This window comes from Aythya fuligula, chromosome 24 (genome assembly GCF_009819795.1).
Source record: "Aythya fuligula isolate bAytFul2 chromosome 24, bAytFul2.pri, whole genome shotgun sequence".
NCBI classification, from domain to species: Eukaryota; Metazoa; Chordata; class Aves; order Anseriformes; family Anatidae; genus Aythya; species Aythya fuligula.
The window spans coordinates 647,573-667,090 of record NC_045582.1 but is presented as its reverse complement, the minus strand read 5'-3'; the positions used below and the strand labels follow the sequence as shown (position 1 = coordinate 667,090).

Here is a 19,518-nt window from a genome sequence, read left to right as displayed (position 1 = left end):
GCAGCTGATAACTTGCATGTTCAGCTGCCTTTCCAGTAATAGAATATAGTATGTGTGTGCTTATATATATGGATGTATAATAAAAGCACGCCCCCGTATATGATGGGGCTTTTCATAGCTAGGCGGGGACCTGTGGTATGATCTGTAATTTATAATCAGAGATCTTCCCTGTTAAATGTGTGGCTCTTAATGCCGCAATAGTTAGTCGGATGTGTTGCGAGGTGCAGTCTCGGTGCCATGAGCCTAACCTGATTCTCTCTTGTTGCAGAACGTCATTGACCGCAAGCCGTACCCGGACGATGAAAACCTGGTGGAGGTGAAGTTTGCTCGCACCCCTATAATGTCGACGTACCTGGTGGCGTTTGTGGTGGGCGAATACGACTTCGTAGAGACCAGGTCCCTGGATGGCGTCTTAGTGCGCGTTTACACTCCGGTTGGCAAAGCAGAACAAGGAAAGTTTGCATTAGAGGTAAATGTGCCCCGGGTGATTCCCTCACTGCTGTCGCGACCTCCAACAGGCTGCACGTGCCTCTGTCCTCTGCTCAGCCACGTAAATGTGCACAAAGCTTCTGGGGGTGTTTTTGCTTCAATAGCTCCAGGAGACTGGCCCCGATGGTAAACGAAATGTTACCTGTGGACAAATTCGTGTCTTTAATGACAAAAGTATGTGTTTTACTGGAGTTGTTTTGATTTGATAGTGTAGGCTTCCATCCGCAGACAAGGAGAAGTACTGATGGTAGGCTGCAGCCTGGGAGGAGAAGGGAAGGGGAGTTTCCAAACCACCGTGCTCTGGAAGCTGGGAATTGAGCTTGTGGAGGAAAGCTTGTGTCTGCTGTTTTCTTAGGCTACTTTCAGCCGTAAAGAAATTTTCAAGTTACACCAATTGTTCCAAGTTCACGTAATATTTACTAAGTTTCTCCTCTTATCTCTTACAGGTTGCTGCTAAAACTCTGCCTTTTTATAAGGACTACTTCAATGTTCCTTACCCTCTTCCTAAAATTGATCTCATAGCTATTGCAGATTTTGCTGCTGGTAAAGTAACTCACTTTATTGATGAACTGTATTTTATTTGAATTATAAACATTTAGGAAGAGGTGTGTATCAATATCAATAAACCTTTGTATTTATTTTATAAAGGTGCCATGGAGAACTGGGGCCTTGTTACTTATAGGTATGCTGTTAAAATACTGTCTTTCCCCCTCTTTGTTCACTAATTCTTGGAAGTAACTGGATTAGTTTTAGGGAGCTGCTATCATCCCAAATAAGACTGAGTAAATACCTCCAGATCTTGCTTCAGTTTGGGTAATTTTGACTTCTGCAGCAGCGTGCATTATTATACAAATCTTAGGAAGGCAAGAGTGAGCTATGTGACTACTGTCCAAGGGTGTGAGGATTTTTAACTGTCTGGCAGCACTGCCTGTTCCACAAGAGAACTTTCTTGGCTGCTTTTTTTCCCCATAAAAGTTATGTACTTACTGACACAGCTGGAAGGGTTTCTTGCTTTATGTCGTAGGCAAGTTGGTAAATTTAGCAACCACATTATAACCATGTAAATCAAAAATACTAACTTGCCTTCCTTTTCAGTTTTTTTATGTTCATCTGATCAAGTTTTTGTACCTTTGCTCGATACTCTTACATTATCTGTGCTCATTGCTAGACTGATTTCCTTCATTTTGTGCAAGATTGGACTTGTAAGCTTTGGACTTAAATCTGAAATCAGTTGAATTTCTTCTGCAAAACTGTTGATTTGGCCTCAAAAAAAAATGTGATGGAAATTTGAACCTAGGTTTAAAATCAACTTCTTGTTGCAATTTGGATGAAACCTGATACTTTACTCCCTGTGGGGAAAAAAAAAAAAAATATTTGTCTTGAATGAGCAGAATTTTTGGAAGTCTTTCTTAATTTTGCTGTTAATTTTCCCCCCCTTGTACTCGGCTTGGCACGCTTGCTTTATCCCTTTGGGGACAGAAGGTCGGCATAACCCACAGGCACCGCCTGTGTTTTGAGGTGCCTGTTTTTCCCCTCTGAGTCTCAGTGGTCCAGAATCCTTTTTCTGGCTGACCCACTGTGTCCTGACCGCGACGGGGGTGTTAGTGCGAGGCCGTGTGCCCAACCTAGGGGCACGTGCGTGTGTGAGCTGCACGTGGAGAATCCCGTGCACGTGTGCAGCACGGCCGGCCGGGCACTTGGAGGAGCTGGAGTTCCCCTGGGGCTGGGGGAGGCAGAGGAGGTTTGCTGTGCGTACAGCTTGCAGTGCACAGGGAGTTACAGTTAAGGTGAGATTTGCCCTCTCCTCCCCAAATCCCCCCTTGCTAGATTACGTAGGTGAGCTCTTGCATAAATAAAGGGTAAACTTTCTTGGTCCTGCTTGGGTTTTTGCACTTGTCTTCTTGCATGCCATGAGGAACTATTGCTCCAAAGCATTCCAATAACCGTGGAATTTAACAAAAAAAAAAAAAGTGTCTAAACTGAAATAGCTCTTGTTTTTTCCAGTTGTACTGATCACTTTTTAGCTTGCTTAGGTAATTTAACCTACTTGTGATTGTGTTTTTCTTCTCTAGGCGTGTGCCACTCTGTTCAGTTATCTCTCTCTTTTAAATACAGGGAGACTGCATTGCTCATTGACCCCAAAAATTCCTGTTCTTCATCTCGCCAGTGGGTTGCTCTGGTTGTAGGACATGAACTTGCTCATCAGTGGTTTGGAAACCTTGTGACTATGGTACCTAACAGTTACAAGTTCTTCTAGTTTTCTTTGAAACGTGCTTCATATCATGTGCTATTTAAAGTGTCCCTTAATAACATCTTGGGCATGTTATGTTAATTTTTTTATTTTTTTTTTTAATTTATAACTAGTGTTTTATTATCACTCTCTTCTTCACCACTGTGTTCTTTAAAAGTATTTTTAGACTTTCTCTGTGTGAAACATTGTTCAGTTGTTCGAGTACTGTTCTAGTTAGAGTTGTGCCGGTGTTCCATGCAAATGATTTTGGCTAGTCAGATTACTCAGAGGCAGTAATCCAGTTTTCCTTTCAGGTAGGCATGATTCACTCGTCAGGCTTTCATACCAAGGCACATCAGTGCCAGCTCAGCATTGCAAATCACTCTAGTCCACTAGCTGAGAAGGTGCTCAGTAGTAACTTACGTGAATTATTTCAGGTATATGGGAAGCCAGCTGTCTGAATGGTTTGATGTTTAAGTAATTTTAGTGGGAACAGAAGCATTATGTGAAGCAGCAAGACTGAAATCTGTAAATAAGCTCCATTTAGTGCTAAAAACTGAAAGCTGTATCTGTCAGAGTTTCTGCTGTTAACAAAGCTTCAGCTTACTCTGTTAATTAGATCTGACACTCCTTATCCCCAAACCCCACAAATAGATGTTTGAATCCAAATATTTCACAGGTTAGGAAGCTTCTTGTATTGCTAGAAACCAGCGTGTTTGGCAAAAAAAGAACATCGCCTCTGGAGCCCCGAATCTGCACTGTTCTGGCTTTCAGGCTGCTTAAATGAAGTGTGAGTGGGTGGAAGAAAACCACCAATATAAATATTAACGCTCAGCAGAGGTTCTCAAACCTTTTCACAGTGCTGTGCCTCTTAAAATGTAGTCAGCCGTGTTCTTGTTTGTGATAGCACAGGTAGCTTCCATGTGAGAGCAGTGCAGAGCAATTTCTCTTCTGTGGTGCAGCTGTGAAAAGTGAAAACAGATTTCAGAGTTACTTCCAAGTTTCTGGAAAGTCAGCCCTTTCTCCTCTATAACCTGAGATGCTTGCACCAGCCTCAGCGTCACTGGTTTAGTTTGCCAGTACCAGGTCTTACTGGGCAGCACAATGTACCAGTTCCTCTATAGCAAATATAAATGAGATCAGAAGACTTTCAGGGGAAGAAGTAGGTTCTTGAGCACTTGGGTTGCATGTGAGACGAGGGACAAAAATGGGGACGAAAAGATTTAGATGTCCAAACATCGCTTGGGAATCTGTTCTGCGGTTGCAGTAATCCTCTGGCACCAGCCTTTGTATTAGAACCTTGACCTGGAAATGGATGCAGTCAGAAATGTACAAGAAAACCAGATAGTCTTCGCTCTTAAAATAAAGCTGGGCTTATCTGCCTAGAGTTCCAGTAACAGCTTTCCTTATTGAAATTTCACTCTCCCTGGGGTAAATGTCTCGTTCATCACAGAAGCAGTAGTGCTTTGTGGAACAGCTTACTGGGCTGATTCTGCGTCCTGCTTGGTTTATTTACTGAAGGGTCCATATCGTCACAGCCACGCTCTTCTGAATTAAGCACCACACTTAGGTTTATACGATGGTAAGTGTGGTTATGAAAAGGGTGTTTTCATCCTTGCTATCCGTAGCTTGTTTCCTTATCTCTCCTGCTTCAGTTAGGTATTAGAAATGAAGGGAAAAAAATTAAACATCGATGTAACATGCACATTTTAAACGAAGCCCATCCTTGGCTGGGTGAAACCACTTTTAGCTATTCAGTAGATTTCAGGTTTCCATAGTCTGGAACACTTCTAGATTCCAGGTTTTCTACTGTATGTAAGCATGTTTGTTAGCAACAAACAACAAATTAGTTCTCTGCAGCTGATCTTATTCAGCTTGAAGACGACGCTCTTGTGTTGGCCACAGTTCTGCTGCTTTGTGGAACCGTGGCCTTGCATATCACTGACTCAGCTTCCTAACCTAGATAACATTCGTAGTAGTCATTCATGACAACTCCCTCAGTGGCTCTGCTCTGACCTCTAGTCTAGTCTGGGAGTTTCACTTGTACCTCCATGCTCTCCATGCAGAATTCCTAGGACTTCAGGCAGGGGAAGACTCTGCTAACCACTATGCTTGGGCTGTGGGCTTCTTTATAGGGAGGAATTTGTGTTTACGTGTATTACCTTTTCTGATTTATGCTACACTAAGCTGTTAACAGCTTACCTTTTCTGCAAATCTCTTGTTGATTAAGTGACGTTCCTGGAATTTTGTTGTTAATTGTATTTTATTCTGCCTTCTCGTCTTTCCAGGAATGGTGGACCCATCTCTGGCTGAATGAAGGATTTGCCTCCTGGATTGAGTACCTATGTGTAGATCACTGCTTCCCAGAGTACGATATCTGGACTCAATTTGTTTCTGCTGATTACACGCGAGCTCAAGAGCTTGATGCCTTAGACAACAGCCATCCTATTGAAGTAAGATTTTTTCTTTGTTCTAGTCATCTCCCTTTTTTCTTGTCAGCTGGATGTGAGTTTTTTTTCCTATTGAGAAAAGAGAACTGTGCAGTCATTCATAATGCAAAGGAAAATCTGAAGTTGCATTTACGCTTTGTGGCTTTTCCTTTGTTAGTATTTCTAATATTTCAAAAGTGAGGTTTGAGGGTTCAATGATGGCTTCTTCAGGAGCCTGCTCTACTGACTTGAAATGGCAAAGTGGGTGCAGATTCCACTAAGACAAATTGGGGATGGATATACGTGTGCTTTCTTCAAAGAGAAAAGTCAGCTCCTTAAGCAATAAAACAAGCAAAATCAAAATCTTGTGGCAATTAAAATTGTTCTCACTGTTAATTATCCTGTTTACCACAGGTTAGTGTTGGCCATCCATCCGAAGTGGATGAAATATTCGATGCTATTTCTTACAGCAAGGGAGCGTCTGTAATCCGAATGCTACATGACTACATTGGTGATGAGGTAAAAAGATTGTTGTCAAAAAACTAAGTGTAGGTTGCCAAATCTTTTTACAGTAAAAAAAATAAAATTATACTATTAAATGTATGTATTTTATATTTTGAAGGATTTTCGCCAGTGTGGTTTCTGGGCTGTATTTGAATTTAGCTAGAAGAAATAAGAGTTTTATTTCTGTATTTTCCCCACTATTTCAGTACTAAAAGTTGGCTAATAAAAATGTTTTAAGGTATTCTTTCTAGTAGCATAGTTTAGGTGGGAGTTAGATGTGCACACTGATCCTAGGGTTGTTTGGCTGGTTCTTGAATATAAATGCAGTGCGGAGGGAGGTAGAGAGGACATTCTGGTGCCATTACCTATTCAATTGTGTGTTCCCAGGACTTTCGGAAAGGAATGAATTTATATTTAACAAAGTTCCTGCAGAAGAATGCAGCTACAGGTAACTGATGATTATTACATGCTTAAGAAAACTGATTTCTGGAGACAAATTTTTTATTGCTAAATTGATGGATTCTTACAAAGCTGTTTTTCCGACTGAGATAACTGAAATGCAAGGAAGTAATTGGCTTGTTTCCAGTTTTATACACTGTGTCACCTGCACAGCCAGAACTCAGCATCCTGTAGGGGTTCTGTATCTCAGGAGTGTGTGGATGAGGTAATCTGAAGGACGTGCATTTACCACTGCCAAGCATATATCTGAGCGAAGATTTAATTTAGAAGTAGTGTATCGTGGTTTGCTGTGTAAGCTTCAGCCTTTTGCAAGCTTTGTTTTGCAGTATCGATTGCGTATGTGATTGAACAGTTCAAAGTCTGGTCTAACATCTCACAGTGCTTTCTTTACTTAGACCTTTTTTGTGCCTCAGTCACAAATGCGGAGGTGGAACATCGTGCTCTGTCAGCCTTTAACAGCCCATGTTGTTCAGTTGGCTCTTTGGCATAGTATGTGAAAAACCTGTGGAAAAGATGCTTCTGTTTATCACTTTGAATATTCAGTGTGTATTGATGACATTTTGTAGTTGTAATGACGTTTTCTTCTTCCCTCTCCTCATCTGTGAATGGTTTAAGCTATTACCTTTTTCTTGCCCATCATCAGTTACAATTTGACAAAAAGGCAGTCAAAAACACGAAGGGCAAACTGGAGTCATAACGTAGCCTGCCACCCTCCGGTGCCCGTGTAGTGTCTGTAGTCGTGTCTGACACGGCAAGGCTCTGGGAGACCTCAGTCAGGCTTTTCTTCTGCAGAGGACCTCTGGGAAAGCCTGGAAAAAGCTAGTGGTAAACCTATTGCTGCTGTGATGAATACATGGACCAAACAAATGGGATTTCCGCTCATTTATGTGGAAGCTGAACAGGTAAATTGTCTAGCAGTTCCCCATATAATAACTCTGTTTTTTCAGTACTCCAGATCAAATAGTCTGCATTTAGATGTGTTTAAGTTCGAATTCGGCAGTATCCAGTCACTTAAAAAATAATAATAATAATCTTTGACCAGGAGACATCGCAGTGAATTGCTGTTTAGCGACAGCTGATTCTGAAGGGAGGGGAGAGCAGCTCACTGGAGGAACCCAGTGGAAAGTGATAATGGAGTTTATCCGCAAGCACTCTAGATCACGTGCTGGGAGTTTGCTGACATAGCCCGTTTGCTCTTTGTGTGTGAAAAGGGGGGAGGAAGGGAATATTTGACTTAGGTCCCCTTGCAGCACAGTTTGCTTCTCGCTCCAGTTTGATTATGCTTACTCTACCAGATTGCAGACTGAGGATTAGTGGCTAAAAACTGAGGTTAGACAAAAGTCTGACCAAAAAAAAATCAATTGAGGGTTAGGGTATGTATGTTTTAACAATAACAGTGATTAATAAACTGGAATGAATTCTTGTGGTTAGCTTCTATTTGTGGAGGAGAATAAAAGTTTCTCCAAGTTTAAAAGTACACAGAAATAAAGAGCGATATACAGAAGCTGAGATTAGATGTGCTGGTAATGCCTTCCTCCTTTCGTTCCATGAATATTGAAATAAGCTGCAACTCTTTTGAGATCTGATTTGTTGTTGTTATTATTATTTTATTTTATTTTTAGCAAGAAGAGGACAAAGTGTTGAAGTTAGTCCAGAAGAAATTCTGTGCCAGTGGACCGTATACTGGTAAGATGAGTGCTAGGAGCAGGAGCAGAGTGTTCAGATGCTTTTGATGAATGCCTGAAACTGATGTCCAGTGTAAGGCCAATGCTGCTATCTCAGGAGCTCTGTAAGCTGCTGGTTTTATAGTCGTGAATAAATAAAAATGCCTCATATGGAAGTCAGCTCTATTCTAAGACACAAATTCTGCCTACCTCCTCTGCTTATGGAAATTAAGGTGTTTGGCTTCAAAGGTGATTCAGATTTTTGGCTTTGGAGTCTAGGACTGCTCTTTTCCTTCAGGTTTTTGTTAATTTAAATTTAAGCAGACTTGCTTAAACTGCTGCTGAAACTTGTTTGAGCATCAGGCAGCTTTTCTCAGTGTTTGCATACGTTTTTTCCTTAGGCCTTCCTTTTTTTGGTTTCCTCTTCTAGGGGAGGATTTTCCGATGTGGATGGTCCCCATAAGTATTTGTACAAGTGATGACCCCACCTGTGCCAAAATGCAAATATTGATGGACAAACCAGAGCTGACCTTGGTTTTGAAAGATGTTAAACCAGACCAGTGGGTGAAGGTGAGTTGTCACAACGGCAGAGAACATATTCCTAGCAATAAGCTGGGTTGTCGCTGTAATGTGCCCCTGCATTTCAATTTCCTCTTCTCTTTTTTTCCTTGCAATCTTGTATTTCTTGTGGAGGGGCCTTTCTGTGTTGCTGTTGGATATTGGCTGCTCTCTGTAATGCTTGCTTAGTGTGGTCCTTTCTCTCTTGGAAGTTTTGCTTCCAAGAGTAGTCCAGACGATGTAAACTGGAACATTTTAGGAGTGCAAGCCCAGAAAAACAGAGCACCATTAAGTAGAGGCAACTTTTGATTTGAAGTGCGGTGGCTTTTTCAGTATCCTATGGCAACCACAGTTTAGTTCAAGTCCGTCCTGAGCAAAAATAGTCCTGTTTATCTTTCATTAAGTGTGAAGGTTTTCAATGGGCTATTACCAGGCGAGTACAAATCTGCAAGTGAAAAAATTCACTGTTGAGATCTGTTGCAGACACCAGTCAGAAACAGAATTTAAAAACTGAAAGACAGCAGCTGACTGGGATTATTGCCATATGAACTAATGAGGTTGAAGAATAATTGTTTCTAAGCTGGAGCTGTACTCCGAGAGGTGACTCCATGAAATAACAGTAAGGGTTAGTCTCTTTTTCATTCTAAATCAAACCTTTCCGTTTAACTAACAGGAATATTGCAGCTGTCAGACCTGTGTGTTCCCTTCTGTCACCATATCTATCTGCTTCCCCCTGGTGACAGAGGGACATGTAATGAACAGCCCCAAAACCCACCCGTCCAAACAAGACCCAAATTTGATACTGCTGCCTGAGAAGGCAACGGTTCGGCTCAGTCCGAGGTGGATTTGTAGGACTGCTGCCTGCAAGGGTTGTCAGCCTGATGCTTTTAGTTAGTGCCACTGTCCTGAGGACTGGCAATTGGACTGACCAAAATTGTAGCACCAGCAAAAAGAGGGGCGACTTCCTGATGAGCTCAGCAATGTTTCTGGTTTATGTCTGGTACTGCTGTTCAACCCACCGAAATACTTGACTGCCTACACTGAAATAGCAGCAGGTAGTAGCATGTAATCCATCAAACTTGCTGCCCATGACGTGCTTTTATGCAGGGCAGAGGTCCTTGTTCTCCTTTCTTTAGCTTTGATAGAGAATCATTTTCTTGAATTGAGCAAGTTGAGAGTGAGGTTACAAAAGATAAGATTCTAGCACCAGCAGTCTCCTGCATTTCATCTTCCCAGTACATCACTACCCTTACTTCAGTTAGGACTTACCCATAGAAGTTTATCTTCTCTCCTTGCTCCTAGCCTCTGCTTCCTCACGCCAGCTCCCTCTCATCTTCTGTCTCTCTTAGAGAGCATTCCTTATTTCAAATTTTAGTGCGCCCTCTCCCTCCCCCCCAGCCTTTATTTTAAAATTTGGTTTAAATGACTGACTTCTCTGAACTGCAGTACTTTGAGAAACGTCTCATGGTACAAAACCAAAAACAAAACACACACACACACACACACAAAAATAAATTATTTTTTGTTCCTTACTTTTAATTTTTCACTCTTTTGGTACGTTTCAGTTAAACCTTGGAACAGTAGGGTTTTACCGTACCCAGTATAGCCCTGACATGCTGGAGAACTTAATACCAGCGATCAAAGACCTCTCCCTACCCCCTGTGGACAGACTTGGCCTGCAGAATGATCTGTTCTCTCTGGTAAGCAACCTTTGCTATTCTGTCTAATAATGAGGGCTATAGTAGCTGCAGAAAGCAGTGCTTGTCAGCCTCCATTTCTGGAGGCAAAGCGCCTTTGGGATTACCACATACATTTAACTATTAATTAGCTCAACAAGTTCTAACTTGTAATACAAGACTTAAATCCTGTGGAAGCAGTCTGTCTATAACTCCCATTTTATATGTAGGGATGTATTATTTTATAGTCTTATAAAATTAATTGTTTTGAGAACTTGCTTTCTTTTAACTCCTAAAAATAAGGATATTTTAATTACCCCCTCAAAGACTTAATCCAAGGCTTTATCAGCACCATGCGTTTTACCCAGTAGGGCTTGTTAAAGCTGGAGGAGGTGGCTGTTGGGGATTTCTACTGTTTAAAAGCAAGTTATTACCCCAAAAGCAGATGGTAGTAGCTCTGAACAATTAACTACTGTACTATGTATTTCAAATTGCACTTTCTTATTCTTGCTTGTTAGCAAATATATATATGTGGAAGCTTTAAAAATGTGGTTTTGATACCCTACCTCTCTAGCTTCAAAGCTTCTCATTCACCATGGCTTAGAGGGTTTGAAACTGTAGCCTTGGTCACTTCCCAAATATTGCAAGACCAGTGGGACAGAAAAATGAGTAAATAACACAGGAATACTGCATTAGACTCCTGTTCTGGTGTCCATTTTAATTATATTTTTATCATGTGAAGATAGCTTTGATAATAAAAATTGATTTTCACCTATTTTTTTGTGCTGGAAGTTACTGATCCAGTTCCAGATTAAGCAATCTGTTTGGAGATGCTCACTGTAGGTATAATCAACTGTACTGAGCACAGAAGTGTTTCCGTGATGCTCTGAAGCAGTATTAAATTTTGCTGGCAGAGGTGGGAAGGCAGTACTACTTGTACTGTTTCACGAGTAGCAAGAAGCAAAAATGATTTCTGCAGTTTTACACTCTCAATTTCATGAAGAACAAAAACGAAGCCTCTAAATCTTCACAGTTTTTAGATAAAATAAGATTTTGGTGGGTGTAGTATCTGGCTGAGAATAACTCTGTAGGTTTGTTATTTCTTGCCAGCATTGCTGCAGTTTTGTTAAGTCACTTAATCTTGCTGTCTGCTTCCTGTTTGCAAAATGTGCTTATAATTACACAGCTGTCCCCTTGTGAAGTGCTTTTACCTGTGTGAGAAGCATGGTGTGCCCTGAGCACACAGCTGAGGTGCTCTCACCAGTGTCAGCTCACCTTGGCAGAGCCTCACAGGAGAGTTGGTGTGCAGGCTGTGCACACAGAAAAAAAATGTTAAGGCAATGAGCTATTAAACATCTCAATTCTGTTTGGAAGTAAAACTAACCTGTGTCTTTTCCTCTCCCAGGCCCGAGCTGGAATCATTAGCACTGTAGAGGTTCTAAAAGTCATGGAAGCTTTTGTCAATGAGCCCAATTACACCGTGTGGAGCGATCTCAGCTGTAACCTGGAGATTCTCTCAACTCTCTTGTCCCACACAGACTTCTATGAGGAAATCCAGGTGTTCGTGAAAGATGTATTTTCACCGATAGGGGAGAGACTGGGATGGGACCCCAAACCTGGAGAGGGTAGGAAAACTTACACTGCGAAATCCATTAGTGGTTTTGAAATGCTTCTGTGTGACTAAGCCATTGAGACTCTGGGAAGGGCAGAGAAGGAAGGAAGGGGAAGGTCTGAAGTAGGCATTTGGGGGTAATTTTATACTTAAACAGACAAACCCAAAAACAATCCTCTTTTCTCAAGTGCAAGCTAAAATAGTGAAACTTTTCCCTACCTGGTCGCTGATTGAGTAAAAATTCTCTGCTTATTAGACTATGGGGATGGGAAGCCACATACATGCATGTTTACTTGTCATAGTTAGTCCTGTTGTAGACTCAAATGGTTATTGCTACCAGCCTAGCTCAGGTTACAGGCATAACCTGTTGTATTTGCTCCAGAATTTTCTTCTCCTGACCCTCTTGCTGTAGGAACATCAATGCATTCTTCCATCGGCACCAATGAAAGTGGGAAAAGTCCTGGTTTCTTTAGGTATCTGCGAGCACGTGGAAGGATTATTATACAGCTCTGCCCTGATCAGTCTACATGGAATTAAAGAATTACATTCATTAATTTAATTGCTGAATTGTCTCCAAATAATTGTATTTTATCCTGCTACTCATTAGGTCATCTTGATGCCCTTCTCAGAGGTCTGGTCTTGGGCAAACTAGGAAAAGCTGGGCACAAGGCAACATTAGAAGAAGCCAGACGCCGATTTAAGGACCATGTGGAAGGAAAACAAATTCTCTCAGCTGATCTGAGGAGTCCTGTAGGTTATCACAAATTTTGATTCCAATGTTTGACACACGTTTACTGATGCAGAACAACTCTGGCCTCTAGGTGGTGTTGATTTTGGGGATTGGGAGACTGTTCAAGTGCAGTGCTGAACCTGAGCTGACTTCTGTTAATTTTCATTTGTTTATGAGCACCTTACATCCTCCAGTCTTAAAAGCAATGTGGGAAATTGTGCAGGGATCCTTGAAGAGCACTACAGGTGTCATCTTGGCCTCGCAGAGCACAAAGTCCAGCTGTGGTAGACATGGATTTGGGTATATATGAAGTACTTGCTAGCTATTGCATGGTACAAAGATTCCTTGTTCTGTTGTTTTGCTGTAGTTGAAATTACCCAAATTATGCTGAAACTGAGGAAGAGGCCAAGGAGTCTTTAAAATTCCGTGTTAAAACAAAAGGTGTTGGTGCAGGTATTTTCCAGATCTGTTTGCCTGTCTGAAATCTAGCCTAAATACGTAGAAACAGATTGTTGTTGTAGAGCCCTTTCATCTCTACTGTCAGCTCTGCTTTGCATTTTTAAAAGTGATTTGTGAGGGACTTTCCTTGTTTGTGCTCTCTCTTAGGTATATGTAACGATTTTGAAGCATGGAGATAGTACTACTTTAGATACCATGCTAAAGGTGAGTGCACACCCTTTTGTTAGCACTGCCAGCTTATGCAACGAAAAGCTAAAATTCTACCCTACAAGTTCATTGTAAGACGTGGTTTATCTGCAGACAGGCCCAGTCGGATGTTTTACTGATGATGTGAACGCTAGGACTTGATTGTGGTTTTCCTTGGTCCTTGTGTAGCGTGAAATTGCCACCTAGTGGATTGTTGCATCTCATTTTAGGATTATTTTTCATTGCTCAGAGGCACGGCTCTACTTGACCTTATATAAACAGCGGTGAAGATCAGTTTATTACTATTGGTACTTTCTGCTGATGGATGTGTAATGAGGTCTGTAATGTGGATAGCTGCAGGATTATTCATGAATATGTTCAATTTGTCCACGTACTATGCCTGAAGACTAATCGAGAAGCTGTAGTGTGTACAGCAACTTCGGTAGTGCTAGGTGAGAGGAAGTCTTTTAATACCATGTGCTAACATTGTTTGCTCTGGTTTTGAAGCTTCACAAGCAAGCAGACATGCAGGAGGAGAAGAACCGCATTGAACGAGTCCTTGGAGCCATCTCCCAACCAGAACTGATTCAAAAAGTTCTCACCTTTGCACTTTCAGTAAGTTATTGGAAAAACCTGTTGTTTCCTTATGTCATGAGAATATGTGCATTCAGAGCACTTGGTGACAGAGCACTGTACTCATGTAATGAAGGGAAGAAAGAACAGTTTCAGCAATTAAGTCTGATTTGTATCTTAAAGTCTGTGGAGAAAAAACAAAACAAAAAAAAAAACAACCATGATATCCTGGATATTCAATGTAGAAATGCATAAAGCCAACATGCTGTATTTGTTGGAACAATATCGAGTATTTGTCCACATTCTCCCCTTCAGGAAGAGGTACGTCCCCAGGACACAGTATCTGTTATCGGTGGAGTAGCTGGAGGCAGCAAGCAGGGGAGAAAAGCTGCTTGGAAATTTGTAAGGGACAACTGGGAGGAACTTTATAATCGATACCAAGGTGGATTCTTGATATCCCGACTAATAAAGGTATGTGTGGTTGTGAGAAAAGTCCTGTCCATATAGCAGACCAAAACTAAGGTATATTTGAAATGTTAACTGCCTACCCTTGCTTATTTTTTTTTTTCCTTCAGCTAACAGTGGATGGATTTGCAAATGATAAAATGGCCGCAGAAGTTAAGGTAAGAATTTTATTTAAATAGATCATTAACTTCATCTGTGACAGACGTGGCGTGCTCTGGGCTGTAAGCACCTAATGGAAGAGCCATGAGTTCTGTGTGGTTTTTGGTTTTCAACTGAACAGAAGCTCTGCCTCTGACGACACTGACTGTTGGGTAGTCCCTGAATCGTGTTCCTTTTGCTTGAGTTATTCTGTTGAAATGTCTTAAGTCAGTATTTTCACAGACTAATATGCAGCTTTTAATGATTTACATTTCATTAGTCTTACTGATTTAAATTTTTATAAAATGCAGCAGAGTTTGTGGCGTGGATTCTAAGACTCCTTGAAAGATAGCCTTTAAAGGTAACTGTGGTAAATTCCATAGTTGTTACTGCCTCTGTAGGAAGCTGAGGCTTACACCACCACTTCGTTCCTCCCCAGACTGATACAGTACATGTTGTGCTGACTGCACTAGCACCCAGTCAACTCTTAAAGGAATTAACATGTTAAAAATTAGCTAAATTCCATATTGTGGTTCCAAGTTTTGTCGTCATTTGTGCTGTGTATGAAGAGCAAGGCTTTGACACAAGACAGACTCGTGTCTGCAGAAAGCCTGTTGTGAAAGTGGCGGCCTGATGTGATGTGATGTCGCTCGTGGACTCGAGCATCCCCTAAGACATCGGAGTGTGGGCACTGGTCTTGGAAGCATTTTGAGGACATGTGTGGGTTTTATTTGTTCTTTGCCTGCAGTTTTACAGGGACTCCTCCTTGGAAGAGAAAACTTAAAAATGTGGCCCTTGATTATCACTTTGCCATTAGGAAAATTCAGGAAGAATTCTTATTTCGAAGACATTCTGAGCCAGAAGCTTTGTCTTTTATCATGTAGTGATCCCTCCCCTTAGAAAAGATTTAGTAGCACAAGTGATTTTATGGAGAAGCCTTGCACTGTAATTCATTTTTTTTCTTAAAAAACACTTAGCAAAACATCTACCAGAGCAACTTTCCCTAACTAAATCACTACTAGTTTCCAAAAGAACTTCCTGAGATGTGGTATACCTAGTTTTTTCACTGCAGTGCTTACTGTGCCTGAGTCTCCGTGTCACCCTGGGGCATACGTTAGTGTAAGGGGATCTGCTAGAAACAGGGAAGGTATGCTGAAGATGAAGGATGACTCCCTGCTGTGCCAGCTTGTTCCACCCTTTAACCAGTTGCACAGTGCAGAGTCACAGAAGCCTCTGGACTTTCTGCAGCCCGAGCTATTTGCAGGTGATCGATGCTGTTGGTTCTGGAGGAAGAAACCTGAGAACATCCAGCAAAACCCTGAGAGCTGCTGGTGCCTGGAGGTCATAATGCAGTTTGGACAGAGGCCTCCTTACAGTCCTGAGAAATCTGATCTCTAGACAAATGCTTTTGCAAAATGGCCCGAGGCTTCAGTTAGCGTCTTCTTCCAAGTGTCCAGAAATACACACTTGGTTTGCTGCTCGTTTGTTGCCTCCCCGTGAGGGACAGAATTCATCATTCAAGTGCCGCTCGCTGACCCCGGCAGCGAGGTCAGGACAGGCAGGAGGCAGCGTTTGGGCTGCTTTGTAGAAATGCTGCCGTGGCTTTCCTCTAGCAGAGAGATGGGAGCGTTGTGCTGCTCCCAGTCTGTACCTGGGATTACCGTCTTGCAAACTCAGCAAGCGCTCTGCAGATTTTTCAGTCTATGAAGTTGGTGGGAGCAGATCTGAGCACAGAGGAGCACGGTTTGTTTCTGTACAAACCAGGGAATTCGGGGACTTAAAAATATAACCTTGTCTCTGGCTGTTTCCACCCTCACGGACGGTTGTGTGCTTTTTGTACAGGCCTTCTTTGAGAGCCACCCCGCTCCGTCGGCAGAACGCACTGTCCAGCAGTGCTGTGAAAATATTCTGCTGAACGCAGCCTGGCTGAAGCGGGACGCCGAGAACATCCACCAATATTTTCTGCAGCGCAAGGCCCCCCCAGCCATGGTGTGAATCCGTGCATGCCACTGCTGCAGTCCTGCTGCCTCATCGCGGGGAGAGGGAGGAGCTACCCAACAGCTGATTCATATGCCAAGAATTTGGAGTCTTTTTCTCAAACGGATGGGGATTGGACAATGAATGTAGTTAACTGGTTCCTGCTCACACTCCAAGAATTAAATTCTATTAAAATTATCAGCAATTCAACGAAAAGAGAAAAAAGAAAAAAAGAAATCTGTAAATATGATAGTAATAAAATAGAGCATAACAAAACTGTGAAACTTCCTCAAGCCTTGTCAGTGGTTAAAATATTTAACGCCCTCCCCCTCCCGACACCCTTATTGACAGATGTTCTGTTTTTTACACCCTCCCCCAGCCCTCCCCCCCCCGAAAAGAAGAAACCAGCGGTTTCTAGGTCAGTGGAATTTTGTGGAGAGCCTGGGGCAGCAACGGGGCAATGCCTCTGAGGGCGTTGTGTGGAACAGGTCCCGCGTAGGGCAGGTGGCTGGCGTGCCGGAGGGGCTGCGCGTCGTCCTGTGCGAGGTGCTGGGGAGATGTTCCCGCAGTCCCCCCCCAATCCAAGGAGTAGGTTTCCCTCCCTTTTGTGTTACCTCTCAGCAAAAAGAAAAATGTTCTGTCGCTCTTCGGTTTTCTCCTCGGTTTCACTCGCTGATGTCCTTCTTAGAGATAATGGAGTTGTAAGGAAACATCTTTCATAGCCACATTAAATAAGAGAACGATTCATGCAATATTTTTTTTTCCTTACTAAATTGCACCCTCGAAATGCATGCAAATGAGGAGATAAGTACTGTGTGACTGGTTCTCCTGGCTGCTGTTAGGGCAGGGCTCTTCTCTTCAAGACACCGTTACTTGTCTAAAAGATCCAGCTTGTTCAATCTCCTCATGGCCGTAGCAACACTAGCTTTTCGTTCCTTTCTGTGATGTTGATGGTAATTTGATTCAGAAGCCTTAAATTAGTGATGACTGGCGTGATGATGAAGTCTAAGCTGTGTGCCATCATTTACTTCACAAAGCAGCGTGGTCTACTAACCAGGCACAGCACCCTCTAATACAAAGGTTGAGCTCCATTTTTTTTTTTTTTTCTTTAACAGGAATTCGTATTTGGTGTGGCTTAACTGTATTTCAGAAGGTCATCAGACTAACTGTCAGACTGCTTCCCTGAAACATTTTTGTGCTATTGTTTAAAAAAAAAAAAATTAAAACAGTTGGCGTTAATAAAAATGTCAATGTGAAATTCCTGTCCTGCCCTTGTGTTCTGTTTGAAGCCTGGGAGCGTCGCAGCTTTCCAGGGACCTAACTCCGAGGTTGTACCTAAGCACTCAGGAACTAGCTGGGACGGAATTTGGAAGGTAAAAGGCGGAAAAACTAAATTAGCAAATTTCTACTAAATGCCTGAAAAGCTGAGGGAGTGCACAGCCAGGTTTGGGCAGAGGCTGGGAGCCTGGACAGGCGCAGTGCACCTGAGCGGTACCGCGGTGCCGGGATCCCCAGGGCTAGCATGGCCACGGAGCCAGCCCGCGATCCTTTTTGTCCTGAGTCACTTCTGCTAAGTTTACCGATGGTTTTTCCTGCTGTCAGCACTGCAGAGCCAATGCAATTTCAGAAGAGTAAGCTGGTTTCTCTTCTGCTTCCTGCACATTGACAAAATAACATGCAAAGCTGGGATTCTGGCGTGACCGGTGATGTATGAGGGGAGAAGTACTGTGCCTGCAAGTTGAGGTGGTTTTGTTTTGACTTTAAACAATGCAAATGACATGCAAGCAGTTGAAGGAAAGTGACAAAAATAACGAGCTTGTGGTCAGTGAGCAAACTGAATGGTCTCGGGCAGCTGCCTGGGCCTCGTCTCCTCTGTGAGCAGAGAAAGTCATTTTAGTTTTCACGGAAGGATCTGGGATGTGGCCACTTAGATGAAATATTATATAAGAACATCTTAGGAGAAAAAGGAAAGGTTTGCCTCCAGTGAAGAAAACTGATCCTTGGGACAGGGTCAGCACAATAGCAGGAGGATGGAGGATGAGGAAAGCGATGGAAGTGGCCGAGCTGCAGCCGGGGCACACACGAGGGCATCGCCCCTCGTCCCGGTACCTGGCAGGGACACCCACGTACATGGAAACGCCTTTACCAAGGGCCCTGCTCTGCCTACTGAAGGGAGAGGTGTTTAAAGGAATTGCCGTGTTCTCACTCCGCTCTCACTAATTCCCGTGTGGATGCCGTGACACGCTCCTGTCACAACACCCGACACCACGTCCGTGGCTCTGCCCACGCGTGGATGTTTGCAGCCCGCCAGGAGCTGGGTTTTGTCCTGGTTGCTGCCCGCCGGCCCTGCCCATGCTGCTCTCTGGCGTTTCGTTCTCATTGCTCCACGGCCAACCTCCTCACTGCGCTGATGGTGTGGGCTCATTGACCTTTCTTTTACAGGGACCCAAACTGGGAAAGAAAAATGAGGCTCACTCAAATCTGAGCACACTTGGAAATCGTTCTACCTAAGGCAGGACGAGCAGGTGAGTGCCTCTGCTCGGCCCCGTGCAGCTCACTGATCCCTGCCGGCTGCACTAACTGGATTCCAGCACCCATCTGCCAGGAAAACACATCCCATGTGTCCAGCACGTGAAGCACACGGTGCCGGAGATCCCAGGTGTGAGGATGCTTCGATGCTGCTCCTGCAGAGGGGCTGCGCCTGCTGCATGCAGCATCCCCCCCGCTGCCACCTCCGTGTCCACCTCCTGCTGGGGGCCCACACTGAGCCTGGCACCGCTCAGCCCCATTGGACTTTGTGCTGAGTTTTTTTTTGGACTTTTTCTTCATTGGACGTTGGGTGCGGGAGGAAAAACCTGCCGGGAGGTTTCTGTAGGGCTCCAGGCTCGGGGTGTACCCAAATCACCCGGGCTGGAAGACAGCAGGACCCCCAGCCCAGCCTCTGACGCCCCCCCCACCGACCCTGCACCCCCCCGGCCTTGGAAGCCCCCCAGGGCTGGGGACCGCAGCCCCCCCCCCCGTGCAGCCCCCCCCCAACGCCCCTCAGCCCTTTTTAAGGATTTTTTTCCCCATCCCCAACCTCAGCCCCCCCCGGGGCAACTCCGGCCCCTTCCCCTGGGGGGGGGGCAGGGACCGACCCCAGCCCCCCCCGAGGCCGGGGCCGCTGCAGCCGATGGGGAACGGGACCGGGGTCACCCCGGGGCCTCACCCCGGCTGTGGGGGCTGTGCCCCGGCCCCTCCCGGGGGGAGCAGCTGCCAGAGCCCCGATTTCACCGGATTTCAGCCCAAAAGCTGCTCGGGGGGGGGGGGGGGGCTCCCCCGCACGTGGCGCTGCCCGGCCCGGCACTTCCGGCCCTGCCGGGAAGCGGC

At 43.9% G+C, this 19,518-nt stretch overlaps 1 protein-coding gene across 1 annotated transcript in view; it reads left to right on the top strand.

The window, feature by feature from the left end:
* Nucleotides 1-17,369, top strand: part of NPEPPS (aminopeptidase puromycin sensitive) — a 34,691-nt gene extending 17,322 nt beyond the window's left edge. The window contains exons 6-23 of the mRNA XM_032202663.1: nt 269-469; nt 936-1,032; nt 1,138-1,171; nt 2,605-2,719; nt 5,008-5,172; nt 5,563-5,667; nt 6,040-6,100; nt 6,904-7,013; nt 7,734-7,797; nt 8,206-8,345; nt 9,899-10,033; nt 11,415-11,634; nt 12,229-12,371; nt 12,958-13,014; nt 13,504-13,611; nt 13,885-14,040; nt 14,145-14,192; nt 16,015-17,369. Of these exons, the coding sequence (XP_032058554.1) occupies nt 269-469; nt 936-1,032; nt 1,138-1,171; nt 2,605-2,719; nt 5,008-5,172; nt 5,563-5,667; nt 6,040-6,100; nt 6,904-7,013; nt 7,734-7,797; nt 8,206-8,345; nt 9,899-10,033; nt 11,415-11,634; nt 12,229-12,371; nt 12,958-13,014; nt 13,504-13,611; nt 13,885-14,040; nt 14,145-14,192; nt 16,015-16,167 (2,112 nt within the window). The 3' untranslated portion in view covers nt 16,168-17,369. The remainder of the gene's footprint in view (nt 1-268; nt 470-935; nt 1,033-1,137; nt 1,172-2,604; nt 2,720-5,007; nt 5,173-5,562; nt 5,668-6,039; nt 6,101-6,903; nt 7,014-7,733; nt 7,798-8,205; nt 8,346-9,898; nt 10,034-11,414; nt 11,635-12,228; nt 12,372-12,957; nt 13,015-13,503; nt 13,612-13,884; nt 14,041-14,144; nt 14,193-16,014) is intronic.
* Nucleotides 17,370-19,518: the final 2,149 nt, after the last annotated feature.